Source organism: Schistocerca americana, chromosome 3 (genome assembly GCF_021461395.2).
Source record: "Schistocerca americana isolate TAMUIC-IGC-003095 chromosome 3, iqSchAmer2.1, whole genome shotgun sequence".
NCBI classification, from domain to species: Eukaryota; Metazoa; Arthropoda; class Insecta; order Orthoptera; family Acrididae; genus Schistocerca; species Schistocerca americana.
In genome coordinates this window covers 977,300,724-977,321,491 of record NC_060121.1, presented here as the reverse complement: position 1 = coordinate 977,321,491, position 20,768 = coordinate 977,300,724, and the positions used below count along the sequence as shown (strand labels likewise).

At 39.4% G+C, this 20,768-nt stretch overlaps 1 protein-coding gene across 1 annotated transcript in view; it reads left to right on the top strand.

Annotated features, from left to right (window-relative positions):
• Positions 1-20,768, top strand: part of LOC124605342 (protein FAM135A) — a 600,028-nt gene that overhangs the window by 482,860 nt on the left and 96,400 nt on the right. Inside the window, exon 8 of the mRNA XM_047136953.1 lies at positions 12,300-12,455. Within this exon, the coding sequence (XP_046992909.1) occupies positions 12,300-12,455 (156 nt within the window). The remainder of the gene's footprint in view (positions 1-12,299; positions 12,456-20,768) is intronic.

The following is a 20,768-nucleotide window of genomic DNA, read 5'->3' as shown; positions in this document are numbered from 1 at the left end:
TCATCCTGAGGGCTGTTTGATAATCACAAAAAACTGACAATAATTTTCATTAGTATGAGAACATTCACACATTGAAAACTCCCAGACTCAAATATGCATTTACATGGAGTGAAGGCCACTATCTGTGTTTTTCTCATTGCTCATTTGCTCAGAACGGTTTTTTGTCGACCTCTTCTCTAGCCTTCTTGAACAAATTGTGCCAATGCAAAACTTGTGATTTTGAGAGGCATTAAAGTCCAAAGGCCTGCAACGACAGTTGGACTCTGTTAGGTGCCAATTTGTTACGCTGCTTACAAAATTTGATGAGATATCATTTCTGAATGGAATTTCACAACTTGAATGTATACTGTATTCTACAAAAGGTATATAGTTATAATGCCCATATTGACAAAGCAAGAACATGGAGGCAATTGAGTGGACATTATTGAAACTGAGATCCTCTATTAGGTACATGTGCCACAGCCAGTAGGAGCATGAGGTAAAGTGTGGTCACCTCACTGTAGTGGCAGTGTTGCACTTGGTGTAAACTACTCACAGGACATTTGCAGGTAACACACAAGTATGTACATTGGACTAAAGATCAGGAGAAAACCACTGTCTCCATGTAATACTTAAGGTTTCCTGGCAATCTTTCGACATCTTGAGGTGTCAAGCCTTCTGCCAGATATCAGTATCATTCATGCACCATATTTCGACATGACTCGTCTTGTCATCTGGTGCCATCTGAGACTGCCCATTGAGTGGAACCAGTCCAGCCTTCCCCCGCCATGATTGGTTCCTGACATTCCATCTGCATTCTGGTCCTGCTAGAAGTGTCCTTACACATTGCCGCATTCCCACTTCGGTCTGACATTCCATCTTCAACCTGGTGAACCTGTCTGCATATTGACATTCCATTTTCAGTCCACTATGGTTCGGTGTTCCCTCTATGGTCTCTGTCCGCTAGAAGCATCCCTAGGTATTTCCTCTTTGGTCCGTTGCAACATTCCGAGCACTGGTGTTCCTTCATTGGTCTGATGCATCTGTCCATGCACTGGTGTTACTTTTTCAGCCCAGTACAATTGCAGGTGCTCCTATTACAAGCATCCTGCACTGCTGTATCTTCAGTCCAGTTTGCCTGAAGTTCATTCCCCATGTCCACACTTTCAGCTCTTCTGTTTGTGGAGTTCTGCTGCTGTTCCCATTGCATTTTCAGCAACTCCAGTGCAGGACCTCTGGCACTATTGAGTTGGTCCCCAGTGTCATGATTCATGAGATTTTCTGCCATCTTTATCTCTATGAACTCTCTTATAATCATGTCCCAGTATCTGGGGGTCTGTGCTAGAACCTTTATTTCATAGCTCATGGAATAATTGAGTTCCAGATAGTGATCAGAAATAGCTAGTTTAGTTGCCTGTCATAGTTGGGTATGTCTCTGATGGTGGCCTTTTTTCATCTCATGTCCACTGTCCTAATTGTTTGGCAAAGTATATTATAAATTCCTGGTTTTTGTAGTCCCAGGTCATCTTTCACACTTCCCAGTAGTCCTCCTTGTTTTGGTAGGTGGACAGAACACACACTTGATATGCTTCCTGAGAATCCTGCTGGTTTTGGCTGAAATTAGGTTCTAGGGTGGTATGCCACAGCCTTTGCCTCATCTTGCTCTTCTTCTTGATAGTTTTGCAGAGTGGCTGGTTTAAAGAACCTTCTGAATCTGTTGGGCCGCATACCCATTTTTTCAGAACCCTGTTCATAGATGTTCTGTTTCTGTTGCCAATCTAGCTAGAACTGACAGGGTGCATGCCCTGTGAATCAGTATCTTCAGAACTCCAGTCTTCCGTGCTGAGTGGTGTTAGCTGTTGGCTGGCAGATAAAAATCAGTGTTTGTAGGTTTGTGATACACGCTGTGGTCAAGTGATCCATCTGCTCTTCCTTTGATAAGTGCATGCAGAAATGGCAACCTACCATCCTTTTCCAGTTCTATGGTGAACTTAATATTTGGGTGGCATGCGTTAAGCTGTTCCAGAAACTCCTTGAATATCTCCCTTCCTGACACCAGATCACAAAGGTATCATCAACATAACTAAAGCAGCATGTGGTTTTGTATCTAGCCGTCATTAAAATGTCCTCTTCATATCTCTCCATGAACATATAGGCAACAACTGGAGACAGAGGGCTGCCCATGGCTACACCTTCTGTGTGGTTATGATATTGGTACCCATACAGAAAGTAAATTGATGTCAGCAAATGCACAGGTCTAACAGGTCATCATAAAATTTCTCTACAGCCAGTTCCAATGAGTCTTTCAGTGGCATCCTGGTGAATAGAGATACATAATCAAAACTGACCTTTATATCTGATTCTGTGATGTGTAGTTGCTCGAGACACTGCAAGGAGACCTCTGAGTTGTGGATGTTTTGAATACAGTTTTGCACGTATGGATACAGCAGATTTTCAACTACTTACAAGGGGAGGCCGCCAGTTGTGAAATTCAGATTCGATTCATACTGCGCAAAATAAAAGCTCATGGCCAGAGGTGTAATGTGGCAAAACACCAAGATGCACTTCTCAGCCATTGTCGAGAAAATCGACAGTTAAAAGAAACCGTTGCGGTGAAACACTCTCTACGATTAATAGCTTTCTACAGTGTCGTGGCGCAGCGGTAAGCGCTCGGGTTTGTAATCCGAAGGTTGCCGGATCGAATCTCGCGCCATGCAACCTTTTTTTTGTATTTGATTTTTGTAATTCAAATATATATATATATATATATATATATATATATATATATATATATATATATATATATATATAAATTCCCGGCAATCAGTTGCAACAATTATGCATATAATAAGTTGTTGAAAGTCGTTTGTTGTGGATAAACTGGCAACTTCGAACATCATTATGTTTTCCGCAAACAAAGTTGTATTTCACAAATGTTATTAATTGTCTTCATAATTTTAACCACGTATAGTTAACGGAAGACGTAGAAACGATATTCCAAAACGAATACGTATAGCGTAAGTCAAATGTTCAAATTAGAACAGAGACCCCACGAACACAAATTTGCTGTGGCAGGTATGAAATATAAACTCCGTTACTCGGTTGTTACACTCGAAGGACAGACGTTGAATGGGCCGAAACGAGCCGCCGCATAACTAGCGTAGTTGCCTGCTAACTTCGAAAGAAGGTAGATGCGGTCCCTAGCGCAACTTACAACATCGTCGAAAATCAGTGCGGACGTGAGAGCTTTGGTACATCCTGTTAAACAAATGGAAAAATGGAGCCGGTACAATTGGAGAGCGATCCGTCTTCACCAACATTCATAAGCAATTCATTAATAGTTTATATATGCAACAGATTGCCGGGAATAAAAATTGCGTGGCACGAGATTCGATCCGGCGACCTTCGGATTACGAACCCAAGCGCTTACCTCTGCGCCACGACGCTGTAGGAGATTGTTAATCGTAGAGAGTATTTCACCGCAACGATCTCTTTTAACTGTCGATTTTCTCAACAACGGCTGAGAAGTGCATCTTGGTGCTTTGCCACATTACACCTCTGGCCATGAGCTTTTATTATGCGCAGGATGAATCGAATCTGAATTTCACAATTGGCGGCCTCCCCTTGTTAGCTGCAGCAGCCTTCGTAGCAGATGAAGTTTCAGACTGAGAGTAGACAGTGTCTCTTATTCTCTAGCAGAGTGCACCAGGAAGAATGCCTCAGCTTGCCAGTCTGCGAAGTTTCACCTCATGAGTAAGAAAGCACAGCACATTCAGCACACTCACATGGCGATAAACCTTAGTGGCAAGCAGTTTCATGACACCACTTTGAAGCTACTCAGCAGGGATCTCAACTTTGCGATGACTCCTGGAAATATGCCCATTTCAGGTTTCATCGGTGCAGTGGAACAAGTATGCAATGAACTTCCACCAAATGTGGCAAAAGAAGTTCACTGGGAGGCTTTCACTCACCAAGACATGGCCACCAAAATTGAACACCTCAAATAATGAAAGGCATACACTCAAGAGGCTCGGGGATGACAGCCACATTATGGTGTTACCAGGAGACAAAGGGAACTCCACAGTCATTTTGCAGCAGGCTGATAATGACGAGAAAGTGCCTCAACCTCCGTAGGATCCTGCATACAGTCTTGTGGAATGTGACAGTATGGACAAAGTAGACAAGAAGACCAGGGCTCTAGTGGAGGAAATGGGTATGGCTGACAAGGTCATCAAACAGCTTTATGTTCGGGAACACCAGTTCCAGTTGGACTCCGTGGGCCGCTGAAAGTATACAAAGAGGGTCTGACACGCCCAATTGTCAGCAACATCGGCATATCAGTGTACCCAACAGTAAAGTATGTGAAGACGTAGTTGTTCCCATATGTGGGAAAATATGTACACTACAGCCACAACTTATAAGACTTCTTGCAACGTCTCAAGCAACTACACATCACAGACTGTGATATGATGGTCAGTTTTGTTGTGGTATCCCAGTTCAGTAGGGTGCCACTGAAAGACTCACTGGAACTGTTTGCAGAGAAGTTGTACAATGCTCTGTGGGACATGTTCAACCATATACTGAAACCAACTTATTTTGTATATGGGAGGACAATATTACAAGCAGACAGAAGTCATAACCATGGCCAGCCCTCTGTCCCCAGTGGTTGCCATGTTCATGGAAAGGTTTGAAGGGGACACATTAGAGATTGCTACATATAAAACTTCATGCTGCTTCAGATGTGGATGATACTTTAGTGATCTGGCATCATAGTTGGTAGAGGCTCAATGAATTTATGGAACAGCTTAACTCGTGCCACCCAAATATTAAGTTCACCTTGGAACTGGAAAAGAGTGGTAAGTTGCCCTTTGTGGATGCACTTGTCAAAAGAACAACAGATGGACTGTTTAGCCACAGCGTGTATCACAAACCTACAAACACTGATTTATATCTGTCAGGCAGCAGCTGTCACTACACAACACAGAAAAATGAGAGTTCTGAAAACAATGGTTCACAGAGCACGCACCTTGTCAGACCTAGATAGTTTGGCAGAAGAAACTGAGCATCTACACTCAGTGTTCTGATAACATGGATACACAGCCAAGCAGATCCAGGAGGCGCTCTCTGCTACAGACGAGAAAGATGAAGCAAAGACTGTGGCCTACCTGCCCTTTGTAGAACCTATTTCTGCCAAAATCAGTAGGAGTCTCAGAAAACATAACAGCAAGTGTGTGTTCTGTTCACCTACCAAAATAAGAGGACCACTGTGAAGTGTAAAGATTACCTGGGACTACAAAAACCAGGAACTTGTAACATACCTTGCCAATGTAGCATGGCATAGATTATTCAAACAACTAAGACAGTGGACATCAGATGTGAAGAACATCAGACTCACGCCCAACTATGACAGGCAATTAAATCAGCTATTGCTGAACACTGTCTTGAACTTGATGAACTATGGTGAAGTGAGGGTTCTGGGACAACACCCCCAGACACTGGGACAGAGTTACAAGGTGTTGAAAAACCTCGTGAATTGTGACACTGGGTACCAGATCAGTAGAGTTTGAGGTACTGCACTGGAGTTGCTGAAAATGCAATGGGAGCAGCAGCAGAACTTCCCAAACAGAAGAACTGAGACTGTGGACATGGGGAATGAATGCCGGATGGACAACCAGGGACATTGAACAGAAGATAAAACGTTACAGGACACTTCTGATGGAAGTGGATTGCAAAAGGAACACCAAGAATCACATTGGACTGAAAACGGAATGCCGGTGTGTAGGCAGATGCACCTAACTGAAGACAGAACGCCAGTGCTCGACCTGTTGCACTGGATCAAAGAGAGAACAACTAAGGACGCTTCTAGTGAAGAGGGCTGTTAGGGGAAACACCAGGAATCACAGTGGACCAAAAACAGAATACCAGGACTCTGCCTAATGTAATGGACTGAAGAGAAAGTACCTAAGGATACTTCCTGGAATGCCTTGAACCGACTATGGAGGGCCTTAGGTATCAATACTGGACCTGCTCCACTCAAGGAGCAGTCTCAAGTGGCACCTGATGAAGATAACAAGTCATATTGTCAAAATATTTTGCATCAATGATGCTTATATGTGGCAGAATACCCAACACCTCAAATGCTTCTGTCTCCGTGGTTTAGCCTGAAACGTGAGAACAGATGTTCTTTGATGATTTGAGAACCTGGAACCTTGTAAGGTGTAGCAGACGTCTGTAGCATGGTTGCCTTTATATGAAGTAGTAACCATGTGTCATTTGCGTCTCTAAATGAACACACAAACCACCAAGCATTTCTGGATGAAACTGGGAATGGCCAACAATACAAAATGAGATCCTTGGAGTTTATGAATTCTTGTGCACTTGTACATTAGATAATTTCATCCTACAAGATGACAAACCATGACCACAGAAGTCTCATCTCAAAACTCAGTGCCTTCAACAATGGCAATTTTTTGCATCAACTGGTCACCTGAATTACATAAAGCATGCTTGGGATCCTATATAAGGATAATACTCTTTCACTACTTTAATGTCCTCATTGTTGAATATGGTTAAAGTCTGAACAAAAAGAAGGTGCTTGGGGCATAGAGATTGTTTGAGATGAGTTAGCATTACTAATTAACTACACCCACTTTCATTGTATGTATTGTCATGGGGAGGAACAGTTCTCGGAAAAAGAGCTGTGTCTATACAGTTCAAAGTGTCCATGTTGACATAGTCATCATTTGGATCATTGAAAAGCAGGATTCATGTTATGAAATTTGCTGCAGATGATTGCACTTACAGGAGAAAGAAATACAATAGAAGAAAAATGGATAGCTCTGAGATATGAAATAGTGAATGCAGCAGAGGATCAAGTAGATAAAAAGACGAGTGCTAGTAGGAATCCTGGGTAACAGAAGAGATATTGAATTTAATTGATGAAAGGAGAAAATATAAAAATGCAGTAAATGAAGCATGCAAAAAGGAATACAAACATCTCAAAAAATGAGATCGACAGGAAGTGCAAAAGACTAAGCAGGAAATGCTAGAGGACAAAAGTAAGGATGAAGAAGCATATATCACTAGATGTAAGATAGATACTGCCTACAGGAAAATTAAACAGACCTTTGAACCAGTCCTAAGCAAAGAAGGGAAAGGAGAAGATGGAAGGAGTATATAGTGTGTCCATACAAGGGCAATGCACATGAGGACAATGTTATGGAAATGGAGAGGACGTAGATGAAGATGAAATCGGAGATATGATACTGCGTGAAGAATTTGACAGAGCACTGAAAGTCCTAAACTGAAACAAGGCCCTGGGAGTAGACAACATTCCATTATAACTACTGATAGCCTTGGGAGAGCCAGCTGTGGCAAAACTCTTCCATCTGATGAGCTAGATGGGCAATTACATGTCAAATCAACAAGTGCTACAACCTGACCCTCTCAGATTTTTTTGAAATTAAGTATGCATATATTACTCATAAATCATGACACAAATTAATTTTTTCACATTTTTCTGACGAAAAGTTACCGAGTAATCGACCTTCAAAAATTGAAAAGGTGACAAATTTTTGACTCGCAGAACAATGTTGTTTTCATTAAAACTCGTGTTCTAATTAAACTAGAACAATAAAATTTACTTCATTGGAAAGCTCTTTTAAAGAGCTTTTATATGATACCAAACAAAAAAACAAGATTGTTGAATTTATTGAATTTTGAAAAACTGTATTTTTAAAAATCTCAAAAAAATATATGTGAAAGATACACTTTACATCTACATATTCTGAAAGTTTCAACTTGGGATGAGCAAGGGATCACTATCAAAAGCAATTTTACATTAAGGGTGGTGCTTCAAAAATTCGTAAAAACTAATTTATTTTAGATATTAGGCCTACTTCTCACCAGCGGCATGTTGTTGTAAAATGTGGAAATTAAAAATAACTTATTATTGACAAAAGAACATATGTTTTATGCTTCTGTAATTAATAAGTACAAAATGAAAACTTTTTCGGACTAATCAGTGTGTTGCACATCAACATTTCTGCACTGGATAACATATGTTCGCCCTGTAGCAGTTTGAGGGTTCACGATTGCCACTACTTCCCTACTGCTTATGGAAAGAATGTCTGGATAACTCGGAAATGTAAAAGATGGTGACAGTCCTTGTGGAGGTAAGAAACTAACTGTGTTTTCATCCTTCCCCCTGATTTTTTTCAAGTACACAGATTAACCACCAGTGTTCATTATAATCACAAGCAACATATCCTTTTATGTCTTTGAGTGGTATTGTATCACTGTCAGAAACTGTCACCAGTTCAATTTTACTATCATCAGAGTTTGAATACACTTTTGTTATTATTTTGCATTGCTAAAAGGAATAAAAGTGTGAAGTTTTTGTGTCCCTACAATTTTGCAGCATTTCTCAAACTTCTCCATAAGTTTCATTTCTTCATTTTTGTGATCTTCTTTAGCAGCATACTTGAAGTTCATTCCTTCTATGTTATCCTTGGCAAACATATAAAGTTGTTTTGGTGTCGTTATTTGATCACTGTATGGCCGTTGCAGACTTGCTTGAGCTGCAAGTCGTTTAACTGTTCCACCAACACCATCAGTAGCACCCTTCCCATGCGAGGTGGCTGAAAAATGCCATTCAGCTTCAGTTTGGAAATCTTCTTCATGATGGCACAGGTTGATAAATTTATTCCGATTTTTATAATGAGCTGCTGCTCCATCAGAGAAATAATATTTTTTCTTGGTTTTTCTACCGAATTTAACAGTCAGGAAGTCCACCAAGTATGATTGGAACAAATGCACAGCAGCAGTGTCCTGTGTTAGGTATTCTGATACGATTAGAAGACTTGTGTGCTCGAGTTTGTTACCATCCTTGTAATAAGCACCAATGGGATGAATCGTTGCTTGCACGTTTGTCCAGTGATAGCGTGAACTTCATCCTGGATGACAAAGGAGTAATTCTCAGAAAAGTCACAGATCGCTAAGACCTCGCCTTCTTTAAGTTCATTTCTCAGTCTCTTTTGGAAGGTTGATTGTTGACTAGCAACAAATGAATGCCGTGTAAGCAATTTTAATTTATCAAAAAAAAAAAAACAATCAATAAAGTTGTCACATGATTTTATGATTGTTTCTAGAGGTGTGTGATCAACGGAAACCCATTGGTAATAAGTTATACTATCAATATCATTAGTATTCAACAAATCTTGTAAATATGTCTTAAATATCACATATTTAGGGATGTAGGTCTGCAAACTTCAAAAATCTAATGTGGATCTAATGTGGAGATCTGGATAGTTGTCTTTAAAGTTCCCTAATTTGTTTAAAATTACTTAAAACTAGCCGTTTTTGTACTTGCAGTTTTTCTCTGTTATCTCTCACAAGCACAAAATCTTTTTCCCAGGCGTTGCCCTGCTTATCGCATCAGAACAATAAGTATCTGTGTATGTGCGGATGGATGTGTGTGTGTGTGTGTGTGTGCGCGAGTGTGTGCCTGTCCTTTCTTGCCCCTAGGGTGGGTCTTTCTGCTCCCAGGATTGGAGTGGCTCCTTGCCCTCTCCCTTGGAACCCACATCCTTTTGTCTTTCCCACTCCTTCCCTCTTTCCTGGTGGGGTGGCGGTTGGTTGTGGGGGCTTGAATTTTGTGTGTGTGTTTGTGTTTGTTTGTGTGTCTGTCGGCCTGCCAGCACTTTCGTTTGGTAAGTCACATCATCTTTGTTTTTAGATATATTTTTCCCACGTGGAGTGGTTCTCTCTATTACATATATATATATAATAGAGGGAAACATTCCACGTAGGAAAAATATATCTAAAAACAAAGATGATGTGACTTACCAAATGAAAGTGCTGGCAGGTCGACAGACACACAAACAAACACAAACATACACACAAAATTCAAACTTTCGCAACAAACTGTTGCCTCATCAGGAAAGAGGGAAGGAGAGGGAAAGACGAAAGGATGTGGGTTTTAAGGGAGAGGGTAAGGAGTCATTCCAATCCCGGGAGCGGAAAGACTTACCTTAGGGGGGAAAAAAGGACGGGTATACACTCGCGCACACACACACATATTCATCCACACATATACAGACACAAGCAGACATGTCTGTCGACCTGTCAGCACTTTCATTTGGTAAGTCACATCATCTTTGTTTTTAGATATATTTTTCCTACGTGGAGTGTTTCCCTCTATTATATATATAGTTATAATAGAGGGAAACATTCCACGTAGGAAAAATATATCTAAAAACAAAGATTTTTCGCCACGTGGAAAGTTTCCCTCTATTTTATTATATATAAGCTCTTCGAAAGAGCTTTCCAATGAAGTAAATTTTATTGTTCTAGCTTAATTAGAACACAAGTTATAAGGAAAACAACATTGTTCCACAAGTCAAAAATTTGTCATTTTTATCAATTTTTGAAAGTCCATTACTCGGTAACTTTTTATCAGAAAAATGTGAAAAAATCAATTTGTGGTACTATTTATGAGTATTATAGGCATACTTAATTTCATTTAAATCCAAGAGGGTAAGGTTGAAAATGATGGTTTCATTTGTTGATTTGACATGGAATGACCCAGATGTATAAGACAGGCGAAATACCATCAGACTTCAAGAAGAATGTAATAAGTTGAATCCCAAAGAAAGCTGGTGTTGACAGGTCTGAAAATTACCGAACTATCAGTTTAATAAGTCATGGTTGCAAAATACTAACAAGAATTCTTCTTTACAGACAAATGGAGAAACTGGTAGAAGCCAAGCTCAGGAAAGATCAGTTTGGATTCCGTAGAGATGTTGGAACACATTAGACAATATTGACCCTATGACTTACAGGTTAAGGAAAGGCAAACCTAAGTTCCTAGGCAAACCTACATTCCTAGCATTTGTAGACTTAGAAAAAGCTTTTGAAAGTGTTGACAGGAATACTCTCTTTCAAATTCTGAATGTGGCAGGTGTAAAATACAGAGAGGAAAAGGCTGTTTACAATTTGTACAGAAACCAGATGGCAGTTATAAGAGTCGAGGGGCACGAAAGGGAAGCAGTGGTTGGGAAGGGAGTGAGACAGGGTTGTAGCCTATCCTTGATGTTATTCAATCTGTATATTGAGCAATCAGTAAAGGGAACAAAAGAAAAATTTGGCATAGGAATTAAAATCCATGGAGAAGAAATAAAAACATTGGGGTTTTCCAATGACATTGTAATTCTATCAGAGTCAGAAAAGGACACAGAAGAGCAGCTGAACAGAATAGACAGTGTCTTGAAAGGAGGATATAAGATTAACACCAACAAAAGCAAAATGACGATAATGAAATGTAGTTGAATTAAATCGAATGTTGCCTAGGGAATTAGATGGGAAATGAGGCACTTGAAGTAGTAACTGATGATGGTCAAAGTAGAGAGGATATAAAATGTAAACTGGCAGTGGCAAGGAAAGAATTTCTGAAGAAGAGAAATTTGTTGACATCAAGTATAGATTTAAGTGTCAGGAAGTCTTTCCTGAAAGTATTTGTATGGAGCCATGCATGGAAGTGAAACATAAAGGATAAATGGTTTACATGCGAAGAGAATAGAAGCTTTCAAAAGGTGGTGCTACGGAAGACTGCTGAAGATTATATGGGTAGATCACATACTGGTAGAGGTAATGAATAGAATGGGGGGAGAAAAGGAATTTGTAGCACAACTTGACTAGAAGAAGGGATCTATTGGTAGGGCACATCCTGAGGCATCAAGGGGTCATCATTTTAGTATTGGAGGGAAGTGTGTTGGGTAAAAATCGTAGAGGGAGACCACAAGATGAATACACTAAGCAGATTCAGAAGGATGTAGGTTGCAGTAGTTATTCGGAGATGGAGTCTTGCACAGGATAGAGTAGCATGGAGAGCTGCATTAAACTAGTCTCTGGACTGAAGACAACAACAACAATTGCAATAACACAGTTGTTTTACATATTTCTTCTGTATTAATTTTTTATCATTATTAAATTTAATTTGAGCTAATTAGCATTATTTTGGCAGTGATATTTTCTGATATAATCTTGTAGGATCATATACTTACTTTCTTTTTATTGATCAGATACACACTAATAGAATAATTGTTCCTCGTGTGTGTGTGTGTGTGTGTGTGTGTGTGTGTGTGTGTGTGTGAGTGGGAGAGAGAGGGAGAGAGAGAGAGAGAGAGAGAGAGAGAGAGAGAGAGAGAGAGAGAGCACAACATTAAACATGTACATACTTCATGTTTTGGTGGTGCTTTCAGATAACCTGCACTAGTCCCATAGATGTAAGAACTTTACAATGTTACTTTTTCTGTTTACAGCTAGTAGAAGTGGAAGAAGAATTTGTGGCCTTAGCAAACAGTGACATAGCACAGCTCTGTGCTGAGAATATTCTGCTGTGGCAACAGTTTCTTGAAGCTTTCACCTGCAAAGATCCTGTCCATCAACACCTGGCAAGACACCATCACCATTTAAGGGTAAGTTGACATCATCATCATCACCATTAGCAGTGAAAAATGCTAATTTATTCTGGAACCTAACACGTTAAGAAATGTAGCACTCACTTTTCTTTTAATGTGCCGTGACTCTTTCCTGTTGATACGCACAGATATGTCATCAGTACAGGAGTCTCTTTAATATATTTAGAGCATGGTGCCAAAGGGCCATACATCAGCATGTGAGTGGATTTGAATGGAATAGAATGATTGGTCTCTGATAAGTGGGATTGTTATGCCGTGACATTTCAACTTGTACAAGGCATGCTGCTAACACAATGATGTGTGCGTGTGCGTGTGTGTGTGGTGTTTCTACACACTGGATGGAACAAACTTTTTGTCATAATGTTAACCCCATATTGTGTCTTTTCCTCGGTGCAGGATGTTATTCTTAATAGGAAGAAATCCCCAAGTCTGAATCTTTGGTCCACTATTGTTCCTCGTATGCGTAAATGATCATTGTGTATTTTGCAGATGACACTGGTATTGTAATCTGTACAAGCATGCATACAGAAACAGAAGAAATGGTAAACAGTGTTCTTAAAAGTATCACTGGTTTTCTGCAAATGGTCTCGCCCTCAATTTTAAAAATACACAAAATATTCAGTTCTTCGCATCTAGGGATACTATACCAGTGATAAGTGTAACACATGGTGAGAAAATAATAAATAGGGCATAAACTTCAAAATGTTTAGGTGTCTGTATTGATGACTATTTAAACTGGAAAAAGCACATTTGGAATTTCTAAAATAACTTAGTTTAGCTACATTTACATTTAGAATCGTTGCAAATCTTGAAGATAGACAAGTTGGTAAGTTGACATATTTGGTTATTTTCATTCATTAATGTCATATGGAATAATATTCTGGAGCAACTCCTCTTGAAAAAAAAAAGTCTTCAAAGCTCAAAAATGTGCTGCAGCTGAATTACTTAGCTAAATTACTGAATTACTTAGCTAAAACAGAGTAGGGGGTTTGATAAAAAATGTTATACAAATAAATAATAATAATAATAGTGAGTGAAGTTTTATGAAATCATGTGTGTGTTGTGTGTGCAATAACTGATAGTGAGATATGAGTGAACAATGCGGCATTACATTATTTAATAAGTTATTTGTAAAAGAAGTATTGTATACTAGGAGTACATCTAATGATTGTCTCTAACTGTTGTTGTTGTTGTTGTGGTCTTCAGTCCTGCGACTGCTTTGATGCAGCTCTCCATGCTACTCTATCCTGTGCAAGCTTCTTCATCTCCCAGTACCTACTGCAACCTACATCCTTCTCAATCTGCTTAGTGTATTCATCTCTTGGTCTCCCTCTACGATTTTTACCCTCCACGCTGCCCTCCAACACTAAATTGGTGATCCCTTGATGCCTCAGAACATGTCCTACCAACCGATCCCTTCTTCTGGTCAAGTTGTGCCACAAACTTGTCTTCTTCCCAATCCTATTCAATACTTCCTCATTAGTTATGTGATCTACCCATCTAATCTTCAGCATTCTTCTGTAGCACCACATTTCGAAAGCTTCTATTCTCTTCTTGTCTGTCTCTAACTAGAAGTATGTAAATATATGTGTATATGAATTAGCTTATTTTAAATTGATCTAAATTCGTAAATATAATAGAGGGAAACATTCCACATGGGAAAAGTATATCTAAAAAGAAAGATGATGAGACTTACCAAACAAAAGCGCTGGCAGGTCGATAGACACACAAACATACACACAAAATTCTAGTTTTCGCAACAAACGGTTGCTTCATCAGGAAAGAGGAAAGGAGAGGGAAAGACGAAAGGAGAGGGAAAGATGAAAGGATGTGGGTTTTAAGGGAGAGGGTAAGGAGTCATTCCAATCCCGGGAGCGGAAAGACTTACCTTAGGGGGCAAAAAGGACAGGTATACACTCGCACACACGCACACATCCATCCGCACATACACAGACACAAGCAGACATTTGTAAAGGCAAAGAGTTTGAAACTCTTTGCCTTTACAAATGTCTGCTAGAATTTTTTGTGTATGTTTGTGTGTCTATCGACCTGCCAGCGCTTTTGTTTGGTAAGTCTCATTATCTTTCTTTTTAGATAAATTTGTAAATACTTAGACATGTCCTATATCCTTGTAAAAAGAGATCTACGGATGAATAAAGGTACTACTGCTACTACTACTACTACTACTAATAATAATAATAATAATAATAATAATAATTGGTGCTCACTCTTAATTATATTGTCATGTAGACATCTGTTTAAGGAGTTCGGCATTCTGACTACTGCTGTACAGTATATTTACTCCCTCATGAAGTTTGTTGTAAACAATCCATTACAGTTCAAAAGGAACAATGATTTAATAATTATAATACCAGGAGGAATAAATAACATTCATTATTCTACATTAAAATTGTCTATAGTACAAAAAGTGGCGCAGCTAAAACTTCTGATCACTTACCCAGAGATATATTATACCTGGCAGAAAGCAAAGTAAAATTTGACAGCTAACTGGGAATGTTTCTGCGTGACAACTCCTCCTATTTGGTAGAAGAATTTCTATTACCGTAATGTGTAAAAGGTGATGAGTAAGAATTGGTAAATTATGGTGTATGTTGAAAAAATAAACAAATAAGTAAATAAAACAAAAAATAAAACAACAGTTAGAAATGTTGAGCAAGAAGCCATATTTACAAATTAATTTGTGATGTGAATGTAAAATGACTCGTTCCACATCATTAAGCTGTATCGTGCAAAATGATCCATGGAACATGAAACTAACTGAGAGTTCATCAAAGTACCTTCAGACTATTACTCTACCATTCCCTTTTTGAATAGCATGATTCAGAGATGTTATTTCTACATAACTCAAATGTTTATGTTAAACAGACCTTAACTTGTCAGTATATTGTGGCTGATGAAGTTAGATACATATATTTTTTGCAAGAATTAGATAAAAATAGCAGCTGAATAGTAGAAGAGGAGGAAGAGCTGTAGTCTATTTCAAGAAGTAACTATGTTCCTCCAAATACATAAATAAAGTAATTTAAAATTAATTACTACAATGAACAGTATGAGTAGGTTGGCACTAGTCACAATCCATTGAATGTGTACTTCACTATAATGTTGTTGTTGTTGTTGTGGTCTTCAGTCCTGAGACTGGTTTGATGCAGCTCTCCATGCTACCCTATCCTGTGCAAGCTTCTTCATCTCCCAGTACCTACTGCAACCTACATCCTACTGAATCTGCTTAGTGTATTCATCCCTTGGTCTCCTTCTACGATTTTTACCCTCCACGCTGCCCTCCAATACTAAACTGGTGATCCCTTGATGCCTCAGAACATGTCCTACCAACCGATCCCTTCTTCTGGTCAAGTTGTGCCACAAACTTTTCTCCCCAATCCTATTCAATACTTCATCATTAGTTGTGTGATCTACCCATCTAATCTTCAGCATTCTTCTGTAGCACCACATTTCGAAAGCTTCTATTCTCTTATTGTCCAAACTATTTATCGTCCATGTTTCACTTCCGTACATGGCTACACTCCATACAAATACTTTCAGAAATGACTTCCTGATACTTAAATCTATACTCGATGTTAACAAATTTCTCTTCTTCAGAAATGCTTTCCTTGCCATTGCCAGTCTACATTTTATATCCTCTCTACTTCGACCATCATCAGTTATTTTGCTCCCCAAATAGCAAAACTCCTTTACTACTTTAAGTGTCTCATTTCCTAATCTAATTCCCTCAGCATCACCCGACTTAATTCAACTACGTTCCGTTATCCCTGTTTTGCTTTTGTTGATGTTCATCTTATATCCTCCTTTCAAGACACTATCCATTCCGTTCAACTGCTCTTCCAAGTCCTTTGCTGTCTCTGACAGAATTACAATGTCATCGGCGAACCTCAAAGTTCTTATTTTTTCTCCATGGATTTTAATACCTACTCCGAATTTTTCTTTTCTTTCCTTTACTGCTTGCTCAATATACAGATTGAACAACATCAGGGAGAGGCTACAACCCTGCCTCACTCCCTTCCCAACCACTGCTTCCCTTTCATGTCCCAGGACTCTTATAACTGCCATCTGGTTTCTGTACAAATTGTAAATAGCTTTTCGCTCCCTGTATTTTACCCCTGCCACCTTCAGAATTTGAAAGAGAGTATTCCAGTCAACATTGTCAAAAGCTTTCTCTAAGTCTACAAATGCTAGGAACATAGGTTTGCCTTTCCTTAATCTAGCTTCTAAGATAAGATAAGATAAGCCTCACGTGTTCCAATATTTCTACGGAATCCAAACTGATCTTCCCCGAGGTTGGCTTCTACTAATTTTTCCATTCATCTGTAAAGAATTCGTGTTAGTATTTTGCAGCCGTGACTTATTAAACTGATAGTTCGGTAATTTTCACATCTGTCAACACCTGCTCTCTGTGGGATTGCAATTATTATATTCTTCTTGAAGTCTGAGGGTATTTCGCCTGTCTCATACATCTTCCTCACCAGATGCTAGAGTTTCATCAGGAATGGCTCTCCCAAGGCTGTCAGTAGTTCTAATGGAATCTTGTCTACTCCCGGGGCTTTGTTTCGACTCAGGTCTTTCAGTGCTCTGTCACTCTCTTGATGCAGTATCATATCTCCCATTTCATCTTCATCTACATCCTCTTCCATTTCCATAATATTGTCCTCAAGTACATTGCCCTTGTATAGACCCTCTATATACTCCTTCCACCTTTGTGCTTTCCCTTCTTTGCTTAGAATTGGGTTTCCATCTGAGCTCTTGATATTCATACAAGTGGCTCTCTTTTCTCCAAAGGTCTCTTTAATTTTCCTGTAGGCAGTATCTATCTTACCCCTACTGAGATAAGCCTCTACATCCTTACATTTGTCCTCTAGCCATCCCTGCTTAGCCATTTTGCACTTCCTGTCGATCTCATTTTTGAGACATTTGTATTCCTTTTTGCCTGCTTCATTTACTGCATTTTTATATTTTCTCCTTTCACCAATTAAATTCAATATTTCTTCTGTTACCCAAGGATTTCTACTAGCCCTCGTCTTTTTACCTACTTGATCCTCTGCTGCCTTCACTACTTCATCCGTCAGAGCTACCCATTCTTCTTCTACTGTACTTCTTTTCCCCATTCCTGTCAATTGTTCCCTTATGCTCTCCCTGAAACTCTGTACAACCTCTGGTTTAGTCAGTTTATCCAGGTCCCATCTCCTTAAATTCCCACCTTTTTGCAGTTTCTTCAGTTTCAATCTGCAGTTCATAACCAATAGATTGTGGTCAGAGTCCACATCTGCCCCTGGAAATATCTTACAGTTTAAAACCTGGTTCCTAAATCTCTGTCTTACCATTATACAATCTATCTGATACCTTTTAGTATCTCTAGGATTCTTCCACGTATACAACCTTCTTTTATGATTCTTGAACCAAGTGTTAGCTATGATTAGGTTGTGCTCTGTGCAAAATTCTACCAGGCGGCTTCTTCTTTCGTTTCTTACCCCCAATCCATATTCACCTACTATGTTTCCTTCTCTCCCTTTTCCTACTGACGAATTCCAGTCACCCATGAATATTTAATTTTCATCTTCCTTCACTATCTGAATAATTTCTTTTATTTCATCATACATTTCTTCAATTTCTTCGTCATCTGCAGAGCTGGTTGGCATATAAACTTGTACTACTGTGGTAGGCGTGGGCTTTGTATCTATCTTGACCACAATAATGCGTTCACAATGCTGTTTGTAGTAGCTTACCCGCATTCCTATTTTCCTATTCATTATTAAACGTACTCCTGCATTACCCCTATTTGATTTTGTGTTTATAACCCTGTAGCCACCTGACCAGAAGTCTTGTTCCTCCTGCCACTGAACTTCACTAATTCCCACTATATCAAACTTTATCCTATCCATTTCCCTTTTTAAATTTTCTAACCTATCTGCCCGATTAAGGGATCTTACATTCCACTTTCCGATCCGTAGAACGCCAGTTTTCTTTCTCCTGATAACGACATCCTCTAGAGTAGTCCCCGCCCGGAGATCCGAATGGGGGACTATTTTACCTCCGGAATATTTTACCCAAGAGGACTTCATCATCATTTAACCATACAGTAAAGCTGCATGCCCTCGGAAATAATTACGGCCGTAGTTTCCTCTTGCTTTCAGCCGTTCACAGTACCAGCACAGTAAGGCCGTTTTGGTTAGTGTTACAAGGCCAGATCAGTCAATCATCCAGACTGTTGCCCCTGCGACTACTGAAAAGGCTGCTGCCCCTCTTCAGGAACCACACGTTTGTCTGGCCTCTCAACTGATACCCCTCCGTTGTGGTTGCACCTACGGTACGGCTATCTGTATTGCTGAGGCACGCAAGCCGCCCCACCAATGGCAAGGTCCATGGTTCATGGGGGTAGTAATAGCATGCAAAAATTGCTGCAGGTTATTAATGCATAACTCAAGTCATTCCACATCTCTGAAGACTGAATATGGTGTGATGCTACAGAAGGATGAGCGAGAGAGAGAGAGAGAGAGAGAGAGAGAGAGAGAGAGAGAGAGAGAGAGAGAGAGAGAGATATGCCAATGAAGAGGTGCTGAGTACAGGAAACATCTGTCTATGGAGGCACATACAAACAGGAAGAGACAAACTTAAAAATGCTATAAAGTCATTGGAACAATGACATTGACATGTCCTGTATCCTTGTAAAAAGAGATCTACAGATGAATAAAGCTGCTGCTGCTGCTACTACTACTACTACTACTGCTACTAATAATAATAATAATAATAATAATAATAATAGTAATAATAATAAAAACAAAAAGAACTGCTTAGGGAAGCTGTCACCTCTATGCCACTATGCTTAGTGCAAATGAGGATTGAGTAAGTGTCATTGAAATTCTGACATAGGACTGGAACTGTTTGATAGGCAGTTCATTGTTATCGATCCATGGCACAGATTAAGAGTGTTCTCAGTAAGGACTTTTCATTTTGATTCCATGTTAAGCCAAACTATTAGCAAAAAATTTGTGTCCTTAATAATGTGGCTTACATATTTCATTCTTCAGAGAAAATGCTTTTCAAAATCTAACTCCAATCAAATGAAGATAAAATGTTTCAGCTCTCTGAGACTGCAGACGTGTGTGTGTGTGTGTGTGTGTGTGTGTGTGTGTGTGTGTGTGTCTACTGCTGCCTTAATGGCCGTAAGCTATGATTGTGTGAATCTTTTTACTGTGCCTATCATGACTCAGCATCTCCGCTATATGGTGAGTAGCAACTTTCCTTCTCTGGTATTGTTACATTCCATCCTGGATTTTCCATTGTTTGATTTGTTAAAGATAAAAAGAGCTTGTACTGCCATGTGAGATCAGTCACAGGCGTTAATGAAAGGTGTCAGAACTCTAATTTTTGGAGCCAGGGTTTTTCACAGTCTCAGAGGAGGAAGTAGTTGGAAGTAACTCATCTAATCAGAGACTAAATGAAAAGTAATTTATGAGAGCATGTCAAAAGACTCGTATCAGAGTGTTGTGAGGCAGAAGTTAATGGTGAAATAAAAGAACAAATTAGATTTGTAAGTGGAAGAGAGGGCAGTCTACAGGTCAGATAGAGTAAGAAACTCAAAAAAAGATCTTGAGGAGATGGAGATTAAGGGAGGGAAAAACAGACAGCAGAGGTGAGACAAAAAATGGAGATGATTGTGTGAACTTCGAACTAGAAACAGCAAAGCAGTAGTTCCACAGACAGAGGCAGCACCAGAAGCAGTAGTTCCACTTGCAGAGGCAGTTCTGCTGACACCAGTAGATGCTCCAAAGTTAGCAAGGAGAGCAGCAGAAGTTGACAGAGGGATCTTTGGATCATTAGCCCACAAACTAATTCCTGTTCCCATGATTTGAAATGTATAGGCCACCCACTCCCCCTTAAAAGTGATTTTGAGCAGGAGAAACCTCAACTGAAAGAATTGTGCCTGCACAAAAAATAAAAATTTCATATTTTCATCCAGAATCTGCTAAGTGTAAGAAACAAAAGTTTAGACGTACAAACTTTCTTAGGACACCACTGACTAACTATAGATTTGCTTTGTGTGGCAGAGCATTGACTCAGAGATCATGAAGTTTGTTGTTTTTTACCTTCCAGGCTATCATTGTGGTGATTATTTCTGCAAAAATAATAGGAAGGGAGATGGCTGTCTAATTCTTGCCAGACACAATGTTGAGTGTAAACCATACAACGCCAAACGATTGCACTGTGGAAAATGTTTTGAACATGTAGCAGAAGATATTAAATTCATTAAGCTTTTATTTTTGTGCCTTTACCAATCAC